Here is a 26,936-nt window from a genome sequence, read left to right as displayed (position 1 = left end):
GCCCGAGGGGGGTCGTGATAGCACCCCCTCTACGTCCCGTGCCTCCTACCTGCCAGAAGCGGCAGCCTGTGCCTCCTGAACCTGAGGGGGAGTGGCCTGAGCTGCCTGGGCCCGAGGAGGAGTGGCCTGAGCCGCCTGAGCCCGAGGAGGAGTGGCCTGCACCGCCTGAGCTTGCCGGGGTCTGGTCGCCACCACCGTCCACCGAGGTCTGGCCGCCGCCTCCCTCTCCTGTCCCGGCCACCAAGGCGCCTTGGTTCACCTCGGCTGTTCCGACCCCTCGGGCGGTTTGTGCCGGTGGGGGTCCTGCGCTGCCCCGCCCATGTTTCCCCTCTGCTCCCCACATTTGTGGATCATTGTTGTTGTTTGATGTCGTCGTGTGTGCTGCCGTTAGGTGTGAGTTTCAGATATAACCGATGAGATTCATTTTGCTGCTTAAGTCAGACCTTTTTCTTTCGTTGTTTGTTAGTGCTTGGTGTTTGTTTAATTAAAAAAGGTCAACACCGACGACCTTCTGCCTGCGCCTGGTTCCTTACTCCCGCACCCCTTGACACATTTAGAACAAAATGTAAAGTGGCAATATCATGTGCCCTGCGTAATATCTTCAAATGTATTCAGCAGTTATCATTTGATGATTGAAAACTACATTTTCAATCGCATTATCTCACAAACTTTAAGAAAGTTGAACAAAATAACAGTAATTTAATCCTTAGAATGTTTATCCTACATTATGCTACAAAATAAGCCCCCAAAACGATGCTTTCGTCTAACAAAACTAGGCTATGGTTTGGGTTAAAAAAAAAACTGCATACTGTGGTTTCAGACCGTGAAAACACTTTGAGTTTGTCAACAAAAAAAAATTGTGTGTCTAAAAATGTGGGATAAATCAAGAAGAATTTTGGTGAGCCTGGGAAACCAAATCCTGCCAATGAAAGAGTCCTTCATTTGACTCCGATTGCATTTTGAGCAGCTCTTTGTTTTTCTTTTTTTACGGCATTGGCTCTTGCCTTCTTAAATGAAAATGTAGCTTTGTGACCAAAGACATCCAGAAACTGTTTGGATGTAAAAATGTGAATGCATGTGTGAAAAAGCAGTTCATACCTACTTTAAGGTATTGTGGTTGATCTGAGTTGTATTGACATCAGGTCTTTGAATAGATCATTTTAGGATATTCACCTGGTTCACCATCAATGCCTTCAGATGGTACTTTTTGAGCAAGGTTATGCAGAGCTCTTGATAAGGTTGAGTGGTGCACCATTATTCCACTCAGCCACTGAACTCTGTAGCTCCTTCATGGTGATTGATGGCCTCTGTGGCTTATCCTTGTTTGAGCGCTTTAACTTTAACAGTTAAAGATAAATTGTATGTGTTTGTGTCCTTGCAATTTCTTTCATCTGTGTTAAATGGAAGCGTCCACAGCAGTGGGGTTAAATGCTTATATAACCCACATAGTGTATTCCAGTTTTTTGTTTCATATATATCCTAACATAAAACCAAGGTGAGCCTACAATAATTAGGCTCCCATTTCTAATTGAGTGAAATAAGGGACTTGGGGTCAGAATAGATTTGCAAGGCCCTGTAGGTAAAGCTCAATATTGATGCTTTCTTATCTTATCTCCTCCCTGCAATGTCTTCCTATCCTTCCCTACCGCTAAGCAGCGCTGACTTTGCTCACACTACTAGTGTAATCTGGCAGATTATAGATAGCTTGAGTTACCTCCTTCTCAGGAAGCGTACGGCAAATTTATGGCCCTCTTTCGTAATGTAATTAAGACCTTTGAAAGGTCCGTTGGAGATTTTACTATACAACCATGAAGATTTTAAGATTCTAAGATTTCGTGGTTTATGGGGAACTAGAAATAGCACACGTGGGAAAAACATGCCAGCCAGCCACTTCCGTTTGTCTGAGACAGTGATTTGCTTTGTCATAAGACAGATCACCCACAGATATGAACTGATATCTTTTAGAGATGCTGCACCTATGCCAGGCCAGAACATGTCGTTGTTGTCCCATTTGGGTTTTTAATCTCTTCAAAAGTATGTGGTAAACAATGTTGTTTAAGGCAGCACTAAGGTCAAGAGGAATGAAGACATATGCAGAGCCTTGGTCTGCTGCTATTAAAAAGGGAATTTTCCCTCTTCACAATTTTGGTCACAGTACCATGATGAGTGTAAAACCAACGGTTTTGTACATATTATTTGTCTTCAGGAATGTGATAAGATGTTGGCAGACAGTTTTTTCAAAATTATGTGAGTGGATAGGGAGATTTGATGTACTGCAGGCTAAACTCTTTTACATTTTGAGTGTTTCCTAAATAGACGCTCTTATTCTGCCACTTCCTGGAATCTAGAGGATAATCTAGAGGACTGAAAGACATTTATCAATGTTAAATACCAGAGGGTCAAGGACAGAAAGTTCGTCCTTCAGTAGTTTAGTTGGAATAGTGTCCAGTAGACAGCTGGAAGGTTTCAAGGCAATTACTATTTAAGTGAATGGGTCAACAGATACAGGGTTAAATAACTCACAATGACTTGAGGTCCTGGGATTTCTGAGCAGTCTTAGAAAGATATGGATGGTCTGGGGAAGTCTTCATTTATTCTGCAATGATCCTTTCATCCAAGAAGTTTGCACATAGGTCCCTATTTGTTTCTGTAAATAGGGGTCTTCATGTGTGGAATATTGCAATATTTGGAAAAGTAGGCTGACTGATCAGTAGTGAATACTTTTAAAATGGTATACTAGCTTCCAGGCCTGTCAATCTACTTACAATTTGATGCCTCCCTTACAATATTCTGGCAGCTAGTTTTAGCTGTCTTACTGCTTCTATTGAATTATCCAGCATTATGTTTGAATCCTCAGTTATTTAAAAAAAATGTTTTACGTTTTATTTAATCTGTCCTTGAGTAGGTGGAGAGAGAATTTATAATATAGCTTTTTATAGTCCTTGTTTGGGGTTCACGTGAATTTGTATTTGCAACAATAAACAAAATAAGATGGTGGTTTCGAGGATATAGGAGTAAAAATATTTAGTCAGTGTATTTGTGAAATGATAAAATATGTAATTATTAACAGCCATGACCATGAGATCTGATAGGAATGAAGGGACATCAGTAGAGATGCTGCATAGGGCCCAGGAGGCCTCTAAACTATGGGGAAAGGGTGGTCTAAGCCACTACCTCCTTTGTACTTTACTACTACAACATGGGTTTGAATCCAGCCCCCTACTCTTTAAGCTAAAGACTCAAATGTCATTTTTCCTATTGTACCTATCCAGCCCTATAAAGCCCCAAAAGGCCCCAAAAAACGTTTCTTCAAGATTTCATGACTAAAACCATTCTTCTGGGTATCAATTGACATCTGGTGTCATAAATGATAGCACGGGGATATGGTCATTAGTGTAACCGAGGCCTTTATGATCAGTTAATAATTAATTGACTGGGATTTTGTTTGCAGCAAAGGATCTAACATCAACTAGTCCCATTTTGAGGTGGGGTGTTTTATCACAGTCTTTTTATTCAAAAGAGAAATGGGAGAGGACATTATTCTAGTAAGATTGCTATGGTGAGCTCAAACTACGTAGATTGAGTCGGTCACAGTTTACAGTTAGGTCCAGAAATGTTTGGACACTGACACAATTAGATTTTGTTTTTGCAGCCTGTTTCACTTGCATTGAGAGCTCCTTTGACCTCATGTTGTGGGTTCACAGCAAGCTTCCAAATGCAAATGCCACACCTGGAATCAACTCCAGACCTTTTACCTGCTTAATTGATGAAGAAATAACAAAGGAATAGCCCACACCTGACCATGAAACAGCTTTCGAGTCAATTGTGCAATTACTTTTGGTCCCTTGAAAAAGAGGAGGCTACATATTAAAGAGCTGTAATTCCTAAACCCTTCCTCCAATTTGGATGTGAATACCTCAAATTAAAGCTGACAGACTAAGAGACACTTACAGCCCATATTCATTATTTAACTGTAACTTGAATATATTTTGGTAAACAGCCAAAATAATAAAACTTGTGTCAGCGTCCAATTATTTCCGGACAGTATATGGAGCAAACTATGCTGACTACATTGACTATGCCCGCGGCAGACTCTGCTAAGCTGACTAACTGCCTGCTGCCTGGCACATTGTAAAGCTATGGAAGTAATTCAGTAGCTCAGTCATTTTGTGACATTATTTAGTGGTAAAGCTTCTTCAGTCATTATAGCTTCTCATGCTAAGTTTTGCCTGCTGGTTGCTGGGTAGACTAGAGGTGTGAGGTCCTAGTGCAACACAACTCACAGTTTTTCTGTTTCAGAGGTATCTTGCCCTGGGGCATTCCTCTTTTTGGGCGTATACGTGGGCGTGTGTTTTAGTTGGCTGGGTTATTCCCTGTCTCTTGTTAGTCATTAGAGTTTTTTCACGCTGAAGTTTTAGTCAGGGGTGAGCTCCATCAGGCTCAAGCCTGTGGTTGTAGCTCCCCCTGCTGGTGGCTACTGAGAAATATACTGCAGTACTGCAGTTTTCATTGACCACCACCAGAGGGAAGAATTGAGCTTATGGGATTTACTGTATGCCTAAGACGAGTGAAGGGGATACACAAAAAGTAAAAAAAATAGATGCCATTACACATATTTTTACCATTTATAGTCATCCCTGAATGCTACCACATGGTCATCCACTTCACCTAAAATTTCCCCTACAGCCAGTACAGGTTAATCAGGATAACCAGCCATTTGTCCCATAAAGACAAGCCAAGCTCTATCAAGACACATCCTAACTGTTAACTGCTAATTAAAATAAAGTAAAACGCAGACCTTCAGAGTAACAGACCAGGACATGTATTAATAAAAATGTATAAAATGGTCTCAAGAAATGTTCTCATTTGGAGCAGTGTCATTCAAGCTGAGAGGATGTATTGTAAGATCTTTGAACAGCAATACTCGTAACCAATTTTTGACCAGTTTTAAATATATTGTAGTTTGGGCCTGTTGTGTATTCTGTCATGTTATCTACCTCCAGCAACATCTTTATACCAAATACAATTCTGGAGATGTAGAAACACACTTGTGATTGAGAATTAGATATCATAACTAATATTTAGGTGTGTTGATACTCCAGCAGTAGACAGTATTCATTATTTAGGTGTTCAGGTGTTCAGAAATCAGCTACAAATTGCAAATATAAACAATATCCTTACAAAAGTACTTTATTACAAAATAAAATAATCTCTTAAATTACACTCCATGTATTGTAAACATTAATCCTGTAAAACGTTATTCCCAGTAAATAAATATCCACTGTAGCGTTTCAAAATTAGTATTGCATCATCTATTCACAGCCAGACCAACTCAATCACGTCAATTTTAGAACCCATCAGTGGGCTATTTGGTGGACATAGCCACACATCATGGGTCAAAGCCAGCTGAAGTGTTCCCTGATGTGTTGTATTTAGTTTTAGAACACCCACAGAGCTGCTGGAACATTCTCCCTTAAACGGGCATGTGTCCGCGTCCGTGTCCTGCTCGGTGTGTGTGTTCTTGTCTCAGTTTGTGTGTGTCTTTGTCCATACAGCCATTCCATGGGGTCTCTCCCCGCACATTCCTTCTCCATTATCAGCGTGCCCGATAGGTGCTCAGGGCTTTGGCTTTTACTGGTGATGGGGCTGGTGGTTCTATTCCAGTTGGCCCGGCAGGAGTCTCGGGGCAGCGTGGCTGACACAGAGTGCTTCATCTGGGCCTTGGAGATAAGCCTTGGCCTGGCCGCTCTCTGGAGTCTCACAGGGCCACAGCTAGGAGGTAACACTGGTCTGGCCAGAGCCTGGATACTGGCCATGTACTCCTCTAGGGACTGGGAGCCCTGAGTTAGAGGCTGGGACTGGGCTGTGTGTACCGGGTGGGCTGTAGTGGAGTCTTCCAAGGTCTCTGTGATGGTGGGCAGGAGAGGCTGAAGGCAAAGCAACCGTCTATGCTTCATACTACAGAGGAGAGGGAGACAGGATAGTTAGAGATTATGTAAGCCAATTACTGGATTAAGATGATACAAAGAGGATAAGAGAATAGCATAAACAAGTCACGTGTCACACGTGCAAATGCTTCCTTAACCCTGTCCATTTCCATATGTTTCACCTATATGTTTGCTATTGAAAGGAAATATACGTGTATGAATGCGTCCATTGATTCCACGTTTTCTGTGGATTTCAAAAAGCTATATTTTGTCTTCACACTACTTGGTTGATATCCTCCTAGTGTGAAGATAAAAAAACAAATGTACTCATATGAATGATGAGCAAATACATCACACAATACATAAAACCAGCTACTTTTCCTGTCTAAACAAAATACAATTTAAAGTATCACATCCTCAAATTGCAGACCTTGGAAAAGAAAAGGAGTGATATAGGAGATTAGCTCACCTGTGATGATTCGTAGTTTTTAGCCTGACAGAGAAAATACAGATCCCTGTGGATCGCTGCTTACTTCAGTGCGAGCATTTATCCACTCTCAATGAGCTGTAGCTGGTCCGCAGAGCGGGTTTGTGTGAGTTAGAGTATGAACAGTGCCAAAGGCTTATATACTGTAGACACAGTGGAGGGGGAGGAGCTAGCCAAGGCTGAGATGTACAAATTTAGACACTGACCTCACATCTTACCGTGGGTGTGTGCATGTGTGTGTGTGTGTGTGTGTGTGCGCGTGTGAGGAAAACGTGATGGATCAGTGTTTGTGAGTGTGGGAAGGGAGGGCTTTGCAGTTGACCAAGGTAAGGCTATGGTTGTACGTGTGCATGCACGCACACATACATACCTACCCTAAAAACCAACTGGGGATCTTTTTTCCATTTCTGGACCTGTTTTCCCTTTTAATAGTTGTATTATTCTGGCAATAGGATTGAATTAAATACATAAATATCCCATTCCATTTTTGAACCCTGACAAGTTAGATACCTTTCATTTTAATATGGAACATGAATGCTGAAAGCCTGACTGATACAAAACACGTGACTATAATACCAATTAGAACTGGTGCCAGCCAGACTAGAATCCAAAGCTTATCAGCTTGATTTCCAGAAAACCTTATTATTATTTTCTTGACAACACAATCATTTGTGCATTTTACTTATTTAGCATATGCCCTTAGCCAGAGTGACTTATAAGTGCAATTATGATAATATGTCCAAACAGCAGATTTTTCATTTGGGGGGCTCAGGGATTTGATCTAGCAACTTATCAGTTTCTCTAACAGCCTCATCAGCATCTGCAGCGGCCTGTTACTCTATCAGGGTTAAAGTTCAGGGGGTTGGTAATTCTGTCACAACATGTGGAACTCTTATTAACTTCTACTTTGTTTGGAGAATGACATGATGAAGCATCTCTGGTGTCATTATCACTTACCTCTTCAAACCCCATCCAGTCCCTCCACCAAGACCCTCACCCGGAGTCCGTTCCGTTCTCTCCCCACAGCGGTTAATGTCAGGAGGGGCTTAGAAAAGCTGATCCTAATTTAATAAACCTGGGCCGGGTTCACTGAAAAAGGCAAGTCATTTTCAGTTGCTTGACACCTTGCCAATGTGTGCTGTAATGAATCAGACCCCAGCGAGTTCCAAACCATATCATTCCACCCTGTCCGGCTGACTGCGGCACGACCCGCCTCCACCTAACCAAATGGAATCGGGAGACGTCCAGCCGTCTGGCATGTGCACACGTGCCATAAAAACACGTCTCTCAGTGTGTACGTGTCGTACGGCCGCGTACGACTGGTCTGACTCATCTTACAGGCTCTCCCAGGCCTGACCTCAGGCGTGACCTCAGTTATTGTCCAGTAGGGTGGTCAGACATTCCCGGTTTCCCTGTGGCCGTGCAGGGGACCGCACGTACAACTGACTCGTAAGCCAACATGGCCAACGTCCAGCAGGAAATCCTCTATGGGACAAGAATGACCAGGACTGTTATTACACTGCTGACCTATCATTATTGTGTGTGTGTGTGTGTGTGTGCGTGTGTGGTGTTTGTGTGTTTAGGAGGAGGGGGTGCTGGTCATCGAAGGCCTGTTGAACATACACTGGGGTCTGCGGCGGCCAATCAGACTGCAGATGCACGACGACAATGCCAGATTCCACTACATGGGAGTTACCAGGTATATACACCAACATACACATGAAGGAGACACTGAGAAAGACTATGAACACACGCCCGATTGCTCCAACACATTTAAACACTAAAAGAAAGACTATGAACACACGCCCGATTGCTCCAACACATTTAAACACTAAAAGAAAGACTATGAACACACGCCCGATTGCTCCAACACATTTAAACACTAAAAGAAAGACTATGAACACACGACCGATTGCTCCAACACATTTAAACACTAAAAGAAAGACTATGAACACACGCCCGATTGCTCCAACACATTTAAACACTAAAAGAAAGACTATGAACACAAGGCCGATTGCTCCAACACATTTAAACACTAAAAGAAAGACTATGAACACACGCCCGATTGCTCCAACACATTTAAACACTAAAAGAAAGACTATGAACACACGCCCGATTGCTCCAACACATTTAAACACTAAAAGAAAGACTATGAACAAACGCCCGATTGCTCCAAATGTATAAAAACTAAAATAAATCCACCAACCATATTAGGTTTCTAAAATGAAATTTTGTCCATCCCACCAAGTTAAAATCCAATATTCTCTGCAAATGGTTATAACAGGAAATGAGAATAACAATAATTTTCCCCATTCCAGAGTGTTATAACTATATAGTATTGGAAGTTTCTTCTAGAAAACAGGGGGTTTATTTTTTTACCAAACTGAGCCTTAGATGCAGTCTCAGACTTTTCAGTCAAATCATAAAACCTTTTTAAACCTCCCATTTTGGACTGGATCTGTAATGTTCTTTATATGTACAGAATACCACAGTTAGCAATGCATTCCATGTTTAAAAGTCAGTGTTACTGATGAAATGGGACACAAATCGGCACTGACATGAAATGATACACAATAGTCTGAGCATATTAAACTGTACAGTAACTTGAAATCTTAATGGTAGCTCTGGGGTAAAGTTTTCCCTAGTTATCCCACTGATCTTCACCTCCCACAACCTTAAATTAGTGGGAAAATTCAAAACGGACACAAGATTACAATCTAGGGCAAATTGATTTTGTTGCCTTTGTTCTTGAGGATTTAAGTTACTCCCATCTAATGAATAAACTTTGCATTTCTTAAAGCCACTCATATTTGTGAGTGCCAATTGCTAATTTGAAATATTTCTGTTTGTAGAAATGACAAATCCCAGGTTCTTTCACAGCAGACAGAATCTAACAACAACATCAACAACAGTACAGCTGACCCTTACTTGACCAGTAAGTACACAGACACAAAACACACGCGCGCACACACACACTCGCACACCCACACAAACACGTGTAATCCTGCTTTATAACCCTGTCTTCCTGTCACCTGGCAGATTACTCTATATTGTAATTTAATCAACAGGATATAGCAGCCTGCCACAGCACATGTGCAGCAGACACAAGACACCTGAGAGGAAACTGAGGCTATTGATAGGATGCCACATGTCACTAGCTGGAAATAGAAACACACACATGGAATTCAGCACCATAAATAATAACTGTTCTATTGATGAACGTTGCCATGCGTGCCCAGCACAAGTTATGACTGGTCCAAATTTTGATGAATAATTGCCAACATTTCAGAAAAAATTATAATATACTACAAATAATAAAGAAAGAAAGATAGGTAGTGGAGGACGAGAAATAGGAGAAGGAAGTTCTACTTGTCTATATTCTCTTCCATAGGGAGTCTACAGGAGGAGGCACAGGATGAGGAGGTGCCCCAGCTGCTCCGGACCAGGAGTGATGCCTCCTTCATGGGGGTGACTAGAAGGTCAAAGACGCACACACACTCAGACCTGCAACGCTTACGCACACACAGATTCTCCATCAATGGGCACTTCTATAACCACAAGGTAATACACACATACTCTAGCCAAACAAATAAACAAACAATGTCCCTGTTACCACTGACTTTACAGAAATCGCATTTATAAGGGATATGTTTAACCTACGAGGCTGTGTGGTTGTTTTACCAGGATAAGTTTGGATGACTAACTATAAAAGTCTCTCCAGATAAGAACTTCTGCTAAATGACAACAATTTAAATATACTGTACTTGCACTGGGTCCCCAACTAATTTCACAGTTTGTGTGTGTGTGTTTGTTTGTGTATTTTGTTCTTCCCAGACGTCGGTGTTTACTCCAGCATTTGGTTCTGTCACAAACGTCAGAGTCAACAGCTCAATGACAACACTGCAAGTCCTTAACCTGCTGCTATGCAAGTTCAGAGTGAGTCATACAAACACAAATGTACTCTTCCTTATCCGGGTATTGACACACACACACACACACTAGTTTATCAGATATGATTATCATGTTCCTATCTGTGTCTCCAGGTGGAGAATAAAGCAGATGAGTTTGTTTTATACATGGTCCATGAGTCTGGTGGTAAGTGACCACATTTCATAAACTGTTCTGTCGTGCATGCGTGCGTGTGCGTGCGTGTGTGTGCGTGTGTGTGTGTGTGTCAGTACCCGGGTAAGGAAGAGTATGTTTGTGTTGCAGAAAGAACCCCACTGAAGGACAGCGGGTATCCTCTGGTGTACCGTGTTCTTTATGGACCATGTGAGAAGATCGCCAAGATCTTTATTATGGAGACAGATCTTGGGGAGGAGGTCACACATGATGTGAGTCTTCTATGTCTCGCTCCCTCACACTGTTTTTCTCTCGCTCTCTCTCCCACTCCCTCTCAATTACTCTCTCCCCTCCCTTTCTCTTCCTGGTTCTCTCTCCCTCTCTCCTTCCACTCTCTATTTTCTCCTGATTTTATCCTAAGGTGTGGACTTCCATGATGTGGTGGAGGTGTCCTGCCCTCCAAATGTAGACCCATAACAATGTTCCAGTGACATAATGAGCGGTATCTGGTTTAATAATAGAAGTCTTTCCTGTTAGGACCATGTAAACAATTGGGTTAGTCTAGTAAGTGTATAACTGCAGAAACTGTTATTGTAGCAGCCACATTGTTGCCTGTGAACATATCATTCTGCTCAGCACAATGTCATGTCCAGAGGTACATACTGATAGCAGTATCACTTGTTGCTGTTCCAGTACAGTACAGCTAAGACATCATGATGTGGTTACATTTCATTTACATCAGGAAGCTGCTACATTGCACAGACTGGCAAATGGATGTGTTACAACGGGTAACAGTTTGAGTTCTCTCTGCCCCTTTTCACCTATCGCTTTGGACAGGTTTTTAGGAAAATTGTTACAATTGTTCAGCATTTGAGGGCTGTCTGGCACCAAACAATGTTTTCAGAAGGGATTAACATCTGGACTCCTTGCACTCAGTCCAGTTCAAACTGCCAGGGCAGTGTTCAGCAAAATGTTTTATCTCATGGAAATATTTATGAAAAGTGCAATGGTATGAATGTAGTTGGATGCCTGGTTTCTGTCGAAAATATTTACATTGTAGTAATTTAGCAGACTTTAATCCAGGGCGACTGACAGTAAGTGCATATCTTTTAAGAGAGCTAGGTAAAATAACCACCCAGCTTAGTAGCAGTTGCATTCTTATCAAGTAATTAGCTAATGACCTGTTCTCCAATGTTATTGACTTACAAAGGATATGTTAACATTTCGTTCTGTTTCATGTTTTATTTTAAAACACTGATACTCAAAATTTAATATTGCTTAGTGACATTGGTTTCATGTTAGGGAAAAAACTGAAATATGTAGCTTGCATAAGTATTTAACCCCCACACATTACCTGTTGGTGGAGGCATCTTTCGCTGCAATAAAAATACCAAAAGATTTAAGTCTTAAATCTTATGTATTTGTATCATATTATCTGTAAATTCTTCAGAATGCTCTGTGGACATTTTCCTTCAGATTCACAGCCTGGCCAATGATCTTTCAACAGTGGGCTTTTTGTCCAGAAAATGTGATGCAACTAAAACAGTTCACATGCAGAGGCCAATGGTAAGGTAATAGTGTCAGTGTTGTTCTGGCGAGTGCTACCATAGCACATGTTGAATACTTACGTGAGCAAAATATTTCAGTTTATTTGTCTTACAAGTATTTCCCAACATGTAATCAATGTAACCTTACAATTGTTGATTTCGGGTTTTAGTGTTTAATAAAAATCAAACAGAACAAAATTTCAATTTACCACTTGTATTTCAGTAACATTGTCAGGGATTTTTAAACTTAGCTTCTAGCAGCATGAGAACAATACTGAAGCTACAGGACATTTGCGTTTTTGGATTATAAAACCAAACTTGTTTATTTGGCTCTGAATACTTTTTTGGAAGCTTTTGTAAACTTTGAATGTGCTGCTTGAAGTTTGTGATTCTTACCACAACAGGATGATTATATTAAGACACACAACTCTCATAAAATATATACTGTATTGTGTTTTCCTATAGTTGTATCGTCATTTTGCCCACAGGTGGCCCAGTATATAAAATTTGAAATGCCAGTCCTGGATAGCTTTGTGGAAAAACTGAAAGAGGAAGAGGAAAGAGAGATTTCTAAACTGACCAGAAAGTAAGACTGCTGAGTTCTTTCACATGTTTTCTTTTAAACACCCTGAATCGGTGGAAAAACTAATGTACATTTTCTAAGAAATGCTGTGAACAAACCATGCAGAATATGACGTAACTGATAGCTTCACTAACCAGTGAGTACTAACATGCTGTCTCCTCTACGCTGTATTCAAGTATTTAGAACCCTTCACTTTCTCAAAATGTTATGGTGTTATAGACCAAAGTTATAATTCAATACATGTATTTTTTGCCATTAACCTACCCACAATACCCCATAATGATGAAGTGAAAACACTTTTGTGCCAATTTATTGAAAATGAAAAACAGATCTCATGTACAGTACATGCCATGTCACTCCAAATTAAAAGCTCTAATGCATCATGTGTCTCTTGAACAAATTTGATTGGTTCGAAATTAGGTCCTACACCTCACAGTGCCTATCAGAGCAAAAACCAGGCCGTAAAGTTCAAGGAACTCTCAGTTGACCATAGCAACAGAATTGTGCTAACAAATAGATCTGGGGAAGGTTATAAAAAATGCTAAAGCACTGAAAATTCCCGGGTGCACAGTTGTTGTAAAATGGAAGAACTTAGGAACCGCTTAAACTGTTCCTAGGGCTGGCTGTCTGGCCAAGCTAAGTGGAGGTAACCAAGAACCCGATTGCCTCTTTAACAGAGCTCCAGAGTTTCTCTGCAGAGATGGGAAAACCTGCCAGAAGGACAACCACGCCTTCAATCAGGCCTTTATAGTAAAATAGCTAGATGTGATCACGGGCAAAGCACTGAATAAAGGGTCTGAACACTTATGTATCAGATGTTTCCGTTTTTTTATTTTCAATACATTTACCCACATTTCTAAAAACGTGTTTTTGCATTGTTGTTATGGGCGTTGTGTGTAGACGGATGGCAAAAATAACATTAAAGTCTATAACACAACGTAATGTGAAGAAAGTGAAGGGTCCTGAATACTTTCCAAAGGCACTGTATTTAAAACAATACAGTTGTTTTGACAAGAGGAAGATCTGCCTTATTGCTATAAACTGTTTGACTTTCACCCCAAACAAGTGACAGCAACGTGTTCCATTATGTGCTGTTCTGTGTTGACCTTGTGCCTTGAGGAGTCTATAAAAACTAAATTACACACACACTCCCTCCTTGTCCCGAATGTCTCTTCAGATAACATTATCAGGATATTCATTTTAGTCAAACATAAATGAATAAATAAGGCCACTGCCATTCACCAGAGTGTGTCTATCTGTCCTTAGGTACAGGGCACTTAAATCCATGATACTACAGCAGTTGGAGGGCGTCAGTGATGCAACTGATTGAAGGGCGTGTACGTGGGTGTCTGCATGTGCGAGAGTGTCTTCTGAGAACAATTACACTGTTGCAGTAAGCAGAAGCCAAGATGATTGCTTGAGCACTGAGACATGTCTACTTGTACTAATACTGTGCTAGCCCTTCTGTATCTGTACCTAGTAAAAATACAGACATGTTAAAAGTAGTGACTGTTATTTAAACAACAATAAGCCTCAATAAGGCTGTATCTTGCACCAATATTTGTCTTTATAGAATGTGTCATTTTTCTACTACTGTATTGTTTTATGAGGAAAGACATTTGTTGTACATATTTGGTAAATCTTTGATTCTGTGTATTACGGCTTACTACACACTTAATGCAAACAGACCAATGAACAATGGTTTGTTTGGAAAAAGTTGTCTCACAAACGTAAATAGGACTCCCTCTGTGTTCACATGGTTTGCCTGAAGTGTGTAGTGACTTATAGAGGTCAAGCTTTATAAAACTGAGTTTTCTGAAATGTTTGCTTTTATAAATAAATAAAACCTTTGAGTATGTCTTTGTCTTGAAGCCATTATTACTTTAGTCACTTTAACAGACTATAGGAGAGTGATATTCTGTATTTCAAAGCCAGGAGAGTGGGTTAGATAATACATTAAATTTATATATTATAGATATACAGTAGGTTGTGCACGCTTTTGTTCTAGTCCTGCATTAAGTCTCTGACTAGAGTTGGGAACCCTGACCCAAATGTCATTCTAAACTTTTTGCAGATAGTTCCAATAACTGTGCTAAAACTTTCTGCCGGAAAGGCAGAATTCATCCGTGCATACTACATTTTCCCATACAAAGATACACACAAACCTCATATTGTTCTCCTCCAGCCAGAAGCAGACTTTATTATTTCCTGTGTTTCCAGAGTAAGGAAGCAGTGTTAGTATTGTTCTGAGAGTAAGTGACCCTCTCCACCCGACTGTTCCCATGAGCTCTTCAGGGCTGGTTGTGTGTGTGTATGTGAGTGAGAGAGAGAGAGAGAGAGAGAGAGAAATAGGAGAAAAAGAGATTTTGTGTGTATATTGAATGGGCCAGTAGGGTTATACAACCAGAGACATCTTGAGGAAGGTTAGGGTCTGTTCTTTCTTTAATTTTTTACACGGACCTATAACAGCATCAGTTGACGGCGGCTACAGAGTATGAAATAGTATTTTTTACATACACCTTTCATAACAAGAAGATGCATCCCATAAAGCAAAGTAGTTGAATTATCAAAATATCAATGCAAGTTTAATCAGAAACAACAAATATCAAAAAAGTATTCATACTATTATACAATAGTATATACAGTAACTGTACAGTATAGTATAGCTGATCAGTACCATTGTTCAACCAGCCTGACCTCACCTACAGGGAGGGGACTAGACTTGGATGATTTAACATGGACAGACCACCACTTAGGGCCCCCACCTTTATGAAGAACAACTAGGTGGGCCTCACAATGGGTTAAGAAAGGATCACATAACTCCAAATCAATCAGAAGGGATCAGTTTTATTATTCCAGTGAAGAACACTAGCCTACCTTCCAGTAGTGATTGTCAATGGCATCGTCTATGTGCTCACATGCACCATAATTGGACTAATAGGGATGACTGAAGTCTGACTCAATAGGAGTCTGACCAGGCAACCTGACCTTCTATTTCCCAGAGAGAGGTTTCATACTGCCTCATGTGACTGGTACAGTTGCAAAACATTTTAGTGCCAGAGAAAAGCGAAGCAGGACTTTTTTCCACTGAGGCCCGCCTGAATACTTTTCTGAAATCTGAAGGATTTTGGTTTATGGTTTAAATGACAGGCAATATATATTTTTTTGCTATATTTCCATAGTCTATTTTAATGTGTCCTACAAAGCTTGTGAGAGTCAAATTGTTTACATTTGGTACTCTACAATGTCTTTCAGTTTATGGGCGAGGAGAGAGGACCAATGAGTCAACTGGAAGAGGATTATTAAGTGGTCATAATAGTATGACATTCCAACCAACAGTTCACTCTACAAGAGAAGCCCCTGCCCTGCTCTGGGATTGGATCTTTCATCCAGAGGGAAGATTGCCCTCTGCTGGCCATCCAATACCACTTCCAGAAACACCCTGGCTGTCTCCCATGTTGTAGGAAACTGGCCAGCCCTAACCCTGCTTACTTTAGCTTCAGAGGCAAGCCAGAAGTGGGATGCATAGTACAATGTGAATACTCTAACATATAGCCGTTGCCTGTTCAGTGGGATGAGCAGACAAATATATTTAAATACGTTAAGGCCTTTTAGAACTAATGATACATTTGAATGTGAACTAGTTCACTAGAGTACGTGTGTTTTCCGACTTCATCATTCTCCCTTGTCTGATTGGACGATAGGCGGACCTCATGACTTCTTGCGTGGCTGTTTCTTCTAGTGATCACGCTCTCTGACGTTAGTGTTTGAGTTTACCTGCTAGCTCGAAGAGAGTGGGACTACCAACAAAACCTCAGCATGGTTTTATCGCACGGTCTAGATTCACATATAGTAATAGTTGGTTGTGGAATATCTGGTATTGGAGCAGCTCTGAAGTTAACGAAGCATGGTTTCCGCAATGTGAGGATCCTGGAAGCAACAGGACGGACTGGAGGAAGGATCAAGACAGGGAAAATGGGTAGGTAAAAAAGCGGAAGAGAAAGTTCTCATGTCAACTAATTTCAACCATATATTTCATTTTTAACCTAACATGTCAATAGGAAAGAATGAAGACGCTGAACTAACAGACGTGCATAACGAAACCAAGATAAGCTCACTGGAAGTTGTCGTTATCGGTGTTGGCACAATCTATGTAAGGAGATGGGTTGAGCTAAGCCAGAGCTTGATGCCATCCTGTTGGTCAAAATTGGCAAACGCCTGTTAGGAAACGCCTATTTTAAAGTGAGTTTGTACCCTGCACTCAGCTGTAAATGTCTGCATTATTGGACCCCATATAATGTCCTAACTTGCTTTGGTATGGTATATTGTGTTTTATGTTAACAGAACTTGAACACAGCTCAAATGGCATTACGAGTGGGCCATCGGTAATTGCATTAATAATTAAAAAAATAATATCTGGTAGAAACGTGCAAGGCGCAAAAAATCATCTAGTCGTCTGGTAAACAAAGCATGGATTATTCCTAAAGTATACAATATCAAGTCAGGATTAATTTAAATGCATTCTCAATGTATGCTGCTTTGTAATCTTGTGCCCTAGTCTGATTCTACAGTTAAATGTTTCTGTTTTATTTTGTATTTGTCCCCACCCACCCACCCACCTCCTCCAGGAAATAATATCATAGAGATTGGTGCAAACTGGATCCATGGTCCGTCTGAGGCCAACCCAGTGTTCTGTCTGTCTAGACAGTATGGCCTGCTGGACCCAGAGAGCCTGACTCCTGAGAACCAGAACCTAGATATCGGCGGTCATCCCCCTTGGGTACCCAGCTGGTTCTCCAGCTCAGGTATAAACAGGCAGAGGCCAGAGAGAGACACAGATGATTATAATGACGATAACATGTGCCACTTTTCCGGGCATTTATCCAAAGCAATTTAGTTATGGGTGTAAATGTTTTACTTGTTGGCCCTGGGAGTCGCACCTATTATCATGGTGTTGTTAATGCCATACTATACAAACTGAGCTACTTGAATATTGTGTCACTGTCCATAATAGTTGACAGCCTGCTTTTCCTACGCAATGCTGACCAAGTTGCATTCTTACAAGTTACCGAATAAACGGTAGGAAGCTTATAGAAAACCCATTTGTTCATTTGTTTTTGATGGCTACAAAGTCCTAGTCCATTGTTAGTTAACGGTGTGCTTTAATGGTTCTGCCAGGTCGAAAGCTGACCGCAGAGCAGATGGGTCCTGCCGTAGAGCTGTTTGGTGAGCTGTTGGAGGAGTGTAGCCAGTTCAGCGATAAGGGAAGTGAACCGTACAGCAGTGTGGGGGAGTTTCTAAGGGCCGAGGTATGTCACGCAGAAACCGACACACTTGGGTCTGTCTGCCTGTCTGTCTAAATGTGTGTGTGTGTGTGTGTGCAGGTGCGGCAGCGTGCGGCAGAGCGATGGCGAGGCGACAGTGCGTCCTGTCACTCCATCCGCATGTCTCTGCTCAGCACCCTGCTGAAGGTGGAGTGTTGTGTGAACGGGACACACACTCTGGACGCGCTGGGCCTAGGCGCCTTCGGACTGTACAAAACCCTGCCAGGACTGGACTGCACCTTCCCCCGGTCAGTGTGGGAGTGTTCGTGAGCGCGCGTAGGCGTCGTTTACGACGTGCTCATTTTTAAAACGTGGGAGTGCCGTCGGGCGCGTTTCACCTAACTGTTGTCCCGGCTCTCTCAGGGGATACGAAGGGTTAATCGACAGCCTGATGAAAGAGCTTCGTCCGGGGATGGTCGCCTACCGCCGGCCAGTCAGCCGCGTTCACTGGCAGAGGGAGCCCGGAAAGGGAGAGACAGAGCGTCCTGTAACGGTGGAGTGTGAGGATGGAGAGAGGATCCCTGCGGACCATGTCATCGTCACAGTGCCTCTGGGTAGGACACACACACACACACACACACACACAATTACCACTCAGTTCTACTAAGCAAAGGAGCAGTAAGAGCATTTGGTCCGAGATGAGATTTTTTTTGATCCATTTGAATACCAGATCCTGTCTCCTCTTGTGTTAAGGTTGGGTGCCTTCAAGTACATGTACCAGCCAAGCGTGTCCTGGTTGAGCAGGCGGTGTTTTAGGTATCAGACTGGCTTGGCGGGATATGTTTGAGCGTTCCCACCTGCTGTGGTGATGTCGTGGACATCACAAAATTAAAATTAAAATTGGGTAAAAGTGTATATATACATTATAGGGGCTATACCAAGAAAGAAAGCAGTGACTACTGTTTATGGTCAAGGTCATCTCAGAGTCAACATGAATAACAGCTTATCTCATAAGACAACATATAAGCACATCTTCAGGGATCCACCTACTACTTTTCTGGCCTGAATATTATAAAAACACCATAGTTCCATGAGCAATTATTGCCCTTTTGCTGTTGTAGGTCAGTACTGTTTAAACACTATTTTATGACATCTGTTTTTACAGTTAATTCTCTAAACATGAACCTTTACAACGTCACTTCTCATTGGCCTGGAAGACAGTGTTTTGTTTCTGCCAGGCATTACTAAAAAGGCTCTATGCCTTCTTTTCCTCTCCTCTCATATACATATTGATATCTACCATTATTTTATTAGGGTATCTGAAGAAGCATCATGGGACCCTTTTCTCTCCCCCTCTTCCCCTTCACAAGCTCCACTCTGTCCAGAGGATGGGATTTGGAACCAACAATAAGATCTTTGTGGAGTTTGATAACCCCTGGTGGGATGAAGACTGTGAGGTTATATACCTGGTCTGGGAAGATGAGGTATATGAACACACTCCTCACTGAAAGTGTTGCGTTAAAGCTGAACCGGCCCCCGGTCGTTAATTAAGACATGCACATCATTTTAGAGTAGTGGGCCCAAAACATAGCCCCGGGGACAACATTTATTTTCATTTAATATTGTATTTTACCTAATGACTCTCCTTGTGGTGTTTTATTTCCCCCCCACTAGGTTAGTAAAACAAAAACATACAATTAGGTCTGGAAATATTTGGACACTGACAGTTTTCATAATTTTGCCTCTGTGCGCAACCACAATGGATTTAAAATGATACAACTGGGATGCGATTGAGGTGCAGTCTTTCCGCTTTAATTCAAAGGGTTGAACAAAAATATTGTATGAAACCTTTAGGAATTGCAACCATTTTCATACACAGTCCCCATATTTCAGAGGCTCAAATTTAATTTGACAAATTAACACAATCATAAATAAAATGTTCATTTTTAATACTTTGTCGAGAATCCTTTGCAGGCAATGACTGTTTTAGGTCTGGAATGCACGGATATGACCAAACGCTGTGATGCTTTGCCAGGCTTTTACTGCAGCTGTCTTCAGTTGTTTGTTCGTGGGTCTTTCTGCCTTATGTTTTGTCTTTAGCAAGTGAAATGCATGCTTGATCGGGTTGAGATCAGGGGATTGACTCGGCCATTGCAGAATATTCCACTTCTTAGCCTAAAAAATCACCTGGGTTGCTTTCGCAGTATGTTTTGGATCATTGTCCATCTGTAAAGTGAAGTGCCGTCCAATCAACTTTGGTGTATTTAGCGGAATCTGAGCAAACAGTATATCTCTATACACTTCAGAATTAATCCGGCTGCTTCTGTCACATCATCAATAAACACTAGTGACCCAGTGCCATTGGAAGCCATGAATGTCCATGCCATCACACTGCCTCCACCGTGTTTTACAGGTGATGTGGTATGGTTTGGATCATGAGGTGTTCCAAGCCTCCAGTACTTCCCATAATTCTGATACAGGTTGATCTTAGTTTCTTATTTTTTATTAAAGAGCTGTAACCCTTCCTCCAATTTGGATGTGAATACCCTCAAATTAAAGCTGAGAGACTGCTCTTTAAGCCCACATTCGTTTTTTAACTGTAACCTGAATATATTTTGGTGAACAGTCAAAATAACAAAACTTGTGTCAGTGTCCAGTTATTTCCGGACCTAACTGTGCCTGTACTGTCTTTCTTTAGACAGACTTGGTGGACCAGGTATCTGATGTGGAGAGACTCTGGATTAAGAAACTGTTTGGCTTCACTGTCCTCAAACCCACGAAGAGGTAAGACGGAAATTGTAAAAACATTTAAATCTGTCCGTCTGACAGTTCCTCCAAATCCTCATGCCTGTGATTGTGCCACTGTCCCTCTCCCCTGCCAGGTATGGCCACGTGCTGTGTGGCTGGATAGCTGGCCATGAGTCTGAGTTCATGGAGACTCTGTCAGAACAGGACGTCACGCATGCCATTACAAATCTGATACGCAGGTTCACAGGTAAAGCCTCCAACCTCTGACCCCTCCATCACATCTCATATGGAGGTTAACCCTTTGTTCTTCAGCGTTTTATGGTGTGTGTGTGTGTGTGTGTAAATATTGTTTCCAATTTCGAATAACCCGATGGGCATCAAAAATGTGTGTTGTTAGGGAACCCAATCATCACCCCGCGGCGTGTCTTGAGGTCTCAGTGGTTCCATGACCCATGGACCTGTGGTTCTTACACCCACACTGGTACCGGAACCTCACGGCAGGATATCCACAACTTGGCTGAACCACTTCCGCTGTGGGGGGAGAAGGTACACACACTCACGGTTCATGTGGAGTATCAAGTCCTCTCATTACCCTTCTTTTCGTTACTGTCATTCTTTCTCTTCAGCCTCTCCAGGTATTGTTTGCAGGAGAAGCCACCCACCCTTCCTTTTTCTCCACTGTCCACGGAGCGCTGCTTACTGGCTGGAGGGAAGCTGATAGGCTCATATCGCACTACTCGGCCCCCGGCACCTCCCAACCAACCAAATCGAAGCTATGAGGAGATCAACTGACTTTTTCCTGAAACAGTGTTAATAGTTTTGGTTTGACGTTGCTTATGTATAGATTTAGGCCTGGACTACACAATCTTGTCCATGGAGATCTACCATCCATGTAGGTCTTTCTCACCAACCCCAGTTGTGACTAATATGACTTTTAATCCAGGTCATTATAAGAACCAGGTGTGCTAAATTAGGATTTGAAAGAACATAAAGGATGGTAGCTTCTCAGGAACCGGATTGTACTGCCCTGATCTGAGATAAGCTAACCATCCACAAGTCCTAATATTAGTCATTATGTGAGAAGCGCAAAACTGACTTCATCCAACTCCAAAGGGCAACGTGTTTAACTCTGCCCAACGTGTGTTCCAAAAGTTTGTGGCAGCCGAATCTTTGGATGAGTGTAATCTTCACCAAACTGTTGTTTTAGGAAGTTTTTGAAGAATTAAATGGTTTTGAGTTACTTAAATCAAATTAAACTGAAGGATATGGCCTTTGTTTGCTGATTTTACTGTTATAAGTAACAAGTGTCTAAATGTAACAAGTGTTGATTTCACAACTTTTACTTTAATTGCACTTTCACAGAACATTTCATATTTTGTTTAATATCACGCTATAAATCTGCCATTCTAAAAATTCATGTTAATATGAATGAAATGCTGTTTTGTACAAATAAACAACAATAAACGTTGATAATATGTATTTTGTTAGCGTATTGTTGAACATGATTTGTACTGTGACAAAGTCGGAACTAAATCGTTGTGACCGTTTTGCCAGGCGGAATTTACACAGTGAAGCACTTGGTCATGTCTCAAGAAAAATACTCTCAATGACAATTCTTCAGCCTTTAAAGAAACTGAAACAACAAATATGAGACTTCATCAGATGCTCCGTAATACAGCGACCTTCAGGACGGTATTTGACTTTGGCGACAGAGAGGTTGCACATTGGTTCCCTGGTCATATGGCCAAAGGTTTGTTTACAAATGTTAGGGTGTTTGTGCGCACCCAGCTAACGTTACTGCCGGTTGGAGTTCAGATTTCGTAGTCTCAGTCTATATTTGGGGTTAAAAAACATCAATTAACAAATGTAATGTAACTGAAACAAGTATGTTAACTATGTTTGTAAATCTACTCTCTTCATAATATGTTAAGGCCACCGTCAGTAATTATTGCTAGGTACAGTACAAAACTGTTTCGGCATGAAGTCATTTTGGCACATATGTAATCACGTCGGCACACTTTACAAAAAAACATTCGCATGTAGAGTGTTGGCCCAATTTCGTAATGAACAAAAATCTTATGTACTAAAACAGTTTTTTTGGTCCGTAAAGACAAATTAGTGAAAAATATCAAACTCGATATTAACTTTTTCAGATATGGTGTATGTGTCTTTATTTTTTTTAACTATATGTCTGTGTCTAATGTACATACTTTTTCTTCAAATGTTTGGTGAGTGTATGGGGATTTTATTTAAACAACTGAAGGGGTTAGCGAGTGAACATTGATGAATGAATCCTCCTCTGATGTTCCCTCAGGTCTGAAACAGATGAGAGCTACTGTGAAGAATGTTGACTGCATCCTGGAAGTCCACGATGCTAGAATATCCTTTAAGTAGTTCTAAAGTGACGTACCTTGCCTGCCCTACCATGATCCAACAATCTTGTACAGATTTCTTTGACATTAGAACATCCCTGTCTCAGGTAGAAACCCTCTGTTCCAGGAGAGCTTGGATGTCAGACCTCATCTCCTGGTGCTGAACAAGATGGATTTGGCTGACCTCTCGGCCAAGAATGTAGGCTACAGAAGAAGATCATTGATTTATTTATTTTGGGCTGAGGGGTCTTTGTTTCTGTTCATGTGTAAAAGTATCAAATTAATGGTTCTAATTGGCATTTAGAATGGTTGTTTTGTGTTTTTCAAATCTATGTAAGGCCAACCCCACACTAGATTAATCAGAATTGCCTTTGTTTAATGACTTCCGACAGACAGCCCAGTTGAGTTATGTATGAAGTCCTGATGAGGGTCTATGTTTTTGCACTGCAGAGGATTTTAAAACAACTCCAACGAGACGGAGTGAAGAACATCCTTTTCACAGACTGCCTCAGTCAGAGAGATGAAAACGTCAAAAAGGTGAGAGACAGACATCAAAACTAGAAGCATGACTGGAGATATCCTTTGCAACAGTGTTGTTGTTTTTTTTTACAGCTTTCTGTGCTGTTGTGTTACAGCTGGTTCCCATGGTGATAGACCTGATCCAGAGCAATCCGCGGTTCCACCGAGAGGAGGTGATGTCACACCCAATTCATTTTGTTTTTGTGTATGGAAAAGGCAAATGTGCAGTTTAGAGCTTTGTTCAGACATAAAGGATAACATTTGCCGTTCCTTATGATTCTGAAAACTTTAGGACTGCACCTTATTTTTGACACAGTAGAAGTTGTTGAAAAGTCACTTTTTGGACCTGAATGTCAAGTGTGCGTGTCAATGTAATGTTCAGGACACAAACTTCTGCCTGATGGTGATCGGGGTGCCCAATGTTGGAAAGTCATCTCTCATCAATGCTCTGAGAAGAACCAACCTGAAGAAAGGTAAAGCAACATTATGCTTTGATGTCTTGGAAATGTGGACAGTTTCTAGTGGTCTTAGTGGTTTTGTCTTGTGTATTTCCCTGAACCATGGTCAAAGAATTGGCACATCTTGTTCTTCCTTATAGGTCGGGCTTCGAAAGTAGGAGGTGAACCAGGCATAACCAAAGCAGTGTTGACTAGGATACAGGTGAGCGATCTTTTCACCTGTTTGTGCTTCGTTCACTTATCCATTTTTGTGGGTTCATCCGTTACACTGTGCTTGTGTGTGCGTGATCTTCTCATCAGGTGTGTGAGAGACCCATCATCCATCTTCTAGACACACCCGGCGTTCTTCCCCCAAAGATTCCGAGTCTGGAGACTGGCATGAAGCTTGCTCTATGTGGTGCGTCTAAAAACTAACTCTGGCTAATCTTTGGACATACCTACTAAATATCAGGGGTACCATAAAGTCAGTTGGAAAGGAACGGGGCGTGTGGGGAAACGAGCATGTTATTTGGATAATGGCCATATTGCAGCTATTAGAAGCTTTGGAATTGGAAAAGAAAGGTTGGGGCTCCTTTTTACTTCTTTTTCTAGCATCTCTTCTTTAAATATGTATGGAACCCAAACTTCACTGAGCAGCTGACCATTTATGTGAGTCTAAAGTCGTGGGTTAACAGACGTCAAGTTCCAACAAAGACCGTAGCCATTCTGTGTAGTCAACCAATGGGTTGTGCTAGAATAACAGCCAAGCTCTTATGGGTCTCTCACAACATATAGCCTAGATAAAATATTAACCCACACCCGATGTTACTGTCAGGAACCATCCTGGACCACCTAGTAGGTGAAGACGTCATAGCGGACTACCTTTTGTTCTCCCTCAACAGACTGGAGAAGTATAGGTGAGACTTTTCAGTGTTCATGTCAGCATCAAGTAAGGCTGATTTCAACAGTTCTTCACTGATCATTTGTTTTTTTTCGACCCGTTGTTTGCACTAAGCAATGATTTATATTTTGTGTGTGTTTGTGTAGTTACGTGGAAAGATATGGTCTTGGGGAGCCTACAGATGACATCCAGCAGGTGTTGAAGCATATTGCTGTCAAACTGGGAAAGACTCAACGAGTCAAAGCCATCACTGGAGTGGGTAAGACTGAACCACATCTTTTGAAATATAAATATTAAAACAATAAACAATAAATAGTATTTACTTATTGATGTGGTAATAGGAAAGTTCTTACAACCTTTACAGAATTAGGTTTTAGCATTGTGACCAAACTATTGCCCCATTTAAAAACATATTAACATTTGCATTTTTGTCATTTAGTTGAAGCTATTATTTAGGGTTACCTACAGAAGCCATGTGGGTTTACTTTTTCGCTCAAGAACGAAATTACAATTTTTTTTACCTCGCTAGTTCCGGGATTTGATCCAGCAACCTTTTGGGTACTGGATGGATTATTTCTGCTACTTTATCTGCTGTTTACTAATAATGTGTACCCAATGTCTGTGTTCCTTAGGTAACATCACAATCACTGTGCCTAACTACCCAGCAGCTGCCTATGACTTCATTAGAGCTTTCCGTAAGGGCGAGCTGGGACAGGTCATCCTGGACTGACCTCAACCACTACCAGAACAGACCGGACAGACAAGTAGTCTGGCAGATGCCGTTCCTAGGTGCTGATTCTCTCAACATAATATACCTGAAAGAGACCTTATTGGGAATTTAAGAGTGACTATTTTTTTAGTCTTTTTCTTCTAGTCTTTGATCTGTAGTCTAACCCAACACAAAACTACGACGCCGTCTGTGGGTACAGAAAGTATATTTTTATTTACAGTGTAAATAATAGTTAAGGTATGTTATGTACAGTGTCTTGATTGCACAACATTTGTGAATGTATGATGGAATAGTGTGTGGCTAGGAGAAAGGTGTAGCATGCTAGGGGTAGGAATGGTTGATTTGTAATCAGGCAGGATATTGGCTGTTTGTGGCATTCCAGGGTCAATTACAACTCAGTTGATTTGTTTCTTTCCTCATTAAAAAACTAATGGGAAAGAATTCCCGCACTAGCAGTCACCTGTAATTCATATGTACAATTCAGTTACTTCGGAAAGTCACTAGAATCATCCTAACCTCATCCACAAAATTTGAGTTACCAAAAGAGATCTTAAGTGTCCGTTGAATGTACAAGTGTCAGAAGGTAACACATATAAAAACATCCAGAATTTGTAGTTCAATCAAATGTTAAAACAATGCTACATCAATGTATAGGTTTTAATTATCTTACAGGGGATTGTCATCAATTTTACAAAACAAACACAGAGTTGACATTATTGGCACCTCCAGAAAATCTTAGAAAGTAAATAAAAAATGATATATATTCTGATTAAGACTATGATTTAAAGTCATCTGAGTCTTATGTGGTCACCCATGACATCCTGTTTCACTGGGGTATAAATATGAGGTGACACATACTACACTCCCTTGGTCATACATTAACATGGGAAGGGCCAAAGGGGACACAAATTAAAACCGATATGTTTGTTGACTTTCACAAATCGGGCAATGGTTGTAAAATTATAGTGACACGCCTGAAAATACCCATCTCTCCTATTAGGGCAATATTAAGAAACATAACACAACTGAGGCTGTGATGAATCTGCCTGGAAGAAGATTTTTGAACCTCACACGCTGTTGTTTTACATCAGCACAGTTTAAATTATGGAGGCACGAAAAGCTAACCCCTTGAGATTGAGACGCAGCCTTTTTAGCTTTTCTTACGCACATCATGTTGTAGACTGGACATAGCGCTAGCTGTGGTATATTCACAATATACCATAAACGCCAGAGATGCCTTATTGCTATAATAATGCATTTAGCACACAATTAGAGCAGTACAAATGATGATGTCATACATGTGGTATATGGTCTTGTACCATGGTTATCAGCCAATCAACATCAATTAGCATTTAGGAT

General features: G+C 41.2%; 3 protein-coding genes and 1 long non-coding RNA gene across 6 annotated transcripts in view; 3 read left to right on the top strand and 1 right to left on the bottom strand.

The window, feature by feature from the left end:
• Positions 1-14,464, top strand: part of rassf4a (Ras association domain family member 4a) — a 38,880-nt gene extending 24,416 nt beyond the window's left edge. For 2 of the 3 annotated variants that reach the window (XM_013134225.4, XM_034292685.1), the window contains 8 exons: positions 7,998-8,113; positions 9,267-9,349; positions 9,806-9,975; positions 10,249-10,350; positions 10,458-10,509; positions 10,627-10,748; positions 12,512-12,609; positions 13,873-14,464. In XM_013134225.4, coding sequence (XP_012989679.1) covers positions 7,998-8,113; positions 9,267-9,349; positions 9,806-9,975; positions 10,249-10,350; positions 10,458-10,509; positions 10,627-10,748; positions 12,512-12,609; positions 13,873-13,936 — 807 coding nt within the window. In that variant the 3' untranslated portion in view covers positions 13,937-14,464. The other variant, XM_013134226.3, reaches the window with a different exon arrangement.
• On the bottom strand, positions 5,175-6,544 carry LOC117594580. The gene is made up of 2 exons (XR_004575804.1): positions 6,397-6,544; positions 5,175-5,958 (listed from the first exon to the last, which is right to left on the bottom strand). It is a non-coding gene; the product is annotated as an uncharacterized LOC117594580 (long non-coding RNA).
• Positions 14,465-16,140: 1,676 nt separating the features above from the next.
• Positions 16,141-21,664, top strand: si:dkey-275b16.2 (peroxisomal N(1)-acetyl-spermine/spermidine oxidase). Its single transcript, XM_010870194.5, has 10 exons — positions 16,141-16,585; positions 17,235-17,411; positions 17,785-17,915; positions 17,991-18,178; positions 18,294-18,484; positions 19,185-19,354; positions 20,569-20,654; positions 20,753-20,865; positions 21,016-21,164; positions 21,245-21,664. The coding sequence occupies exons 1-10, from the start codon at positions 16,426-16,428 to the stop codon at positions 21,395-21,397; spliced, it is 1,518 nt and encodes a 505-aa protein (XP_010868496.2). The 5' UTR covers positions 16,141-16,425; the 3' UTR covers positions 21,398-21,664.
• Positions 21,665-22,167: 503 nt separating this feature from the next.
• mtg1 (mitochondrial ribosome-associated GTPase 1) lies at positions 22,168-26,032 on the top strand. Its single transcript, XM_010870195.4, has 11 exons — positions 22,168-22,368; positions 22,933-22,997; positions 23,085-23,189; positions 23,441-23,527; positions 23,626-23,682; positions 23,892-23,982; positions 24,108-24,169; positions 24,268-24,364; positions 24,782-24,863; positions 24,994-25,106; positions 25,480-26,032. Exons 1-11 carry the CDS (start codon positions 22,266-22,268, stop codon positions 25,575-25,577), a joined length of 960 nt encoding a protein of 319 aa, XP_010868497.1. The 5' UTR covers positions 22,168-22,265; the 3' UTR covers positions 25,578-26,032.
• The last annotated feature ends 904 nt before the right edge of the window (positions 26,033-26,936 follow it).

The sequence above is a fragment of the Esox lucius genome, chromosome 6, assembly GCF_011004845.1.
Source record: "Esox lucius isolate fEsoLuc1 chromosome 6, fEsoLuc1.pri, whole genome shotgun sequence".
Classification (NCBI taxonomy): Eukaryota; Metazoa; Chordata; class Actinopteri; order Esociformes; family Esocidae; genus Esox; species Esox lucius.
Note: the sequence above shows the minus strand (reverse complement) of the source record. Positions and strands in the feature narration are given on the sequence as shown.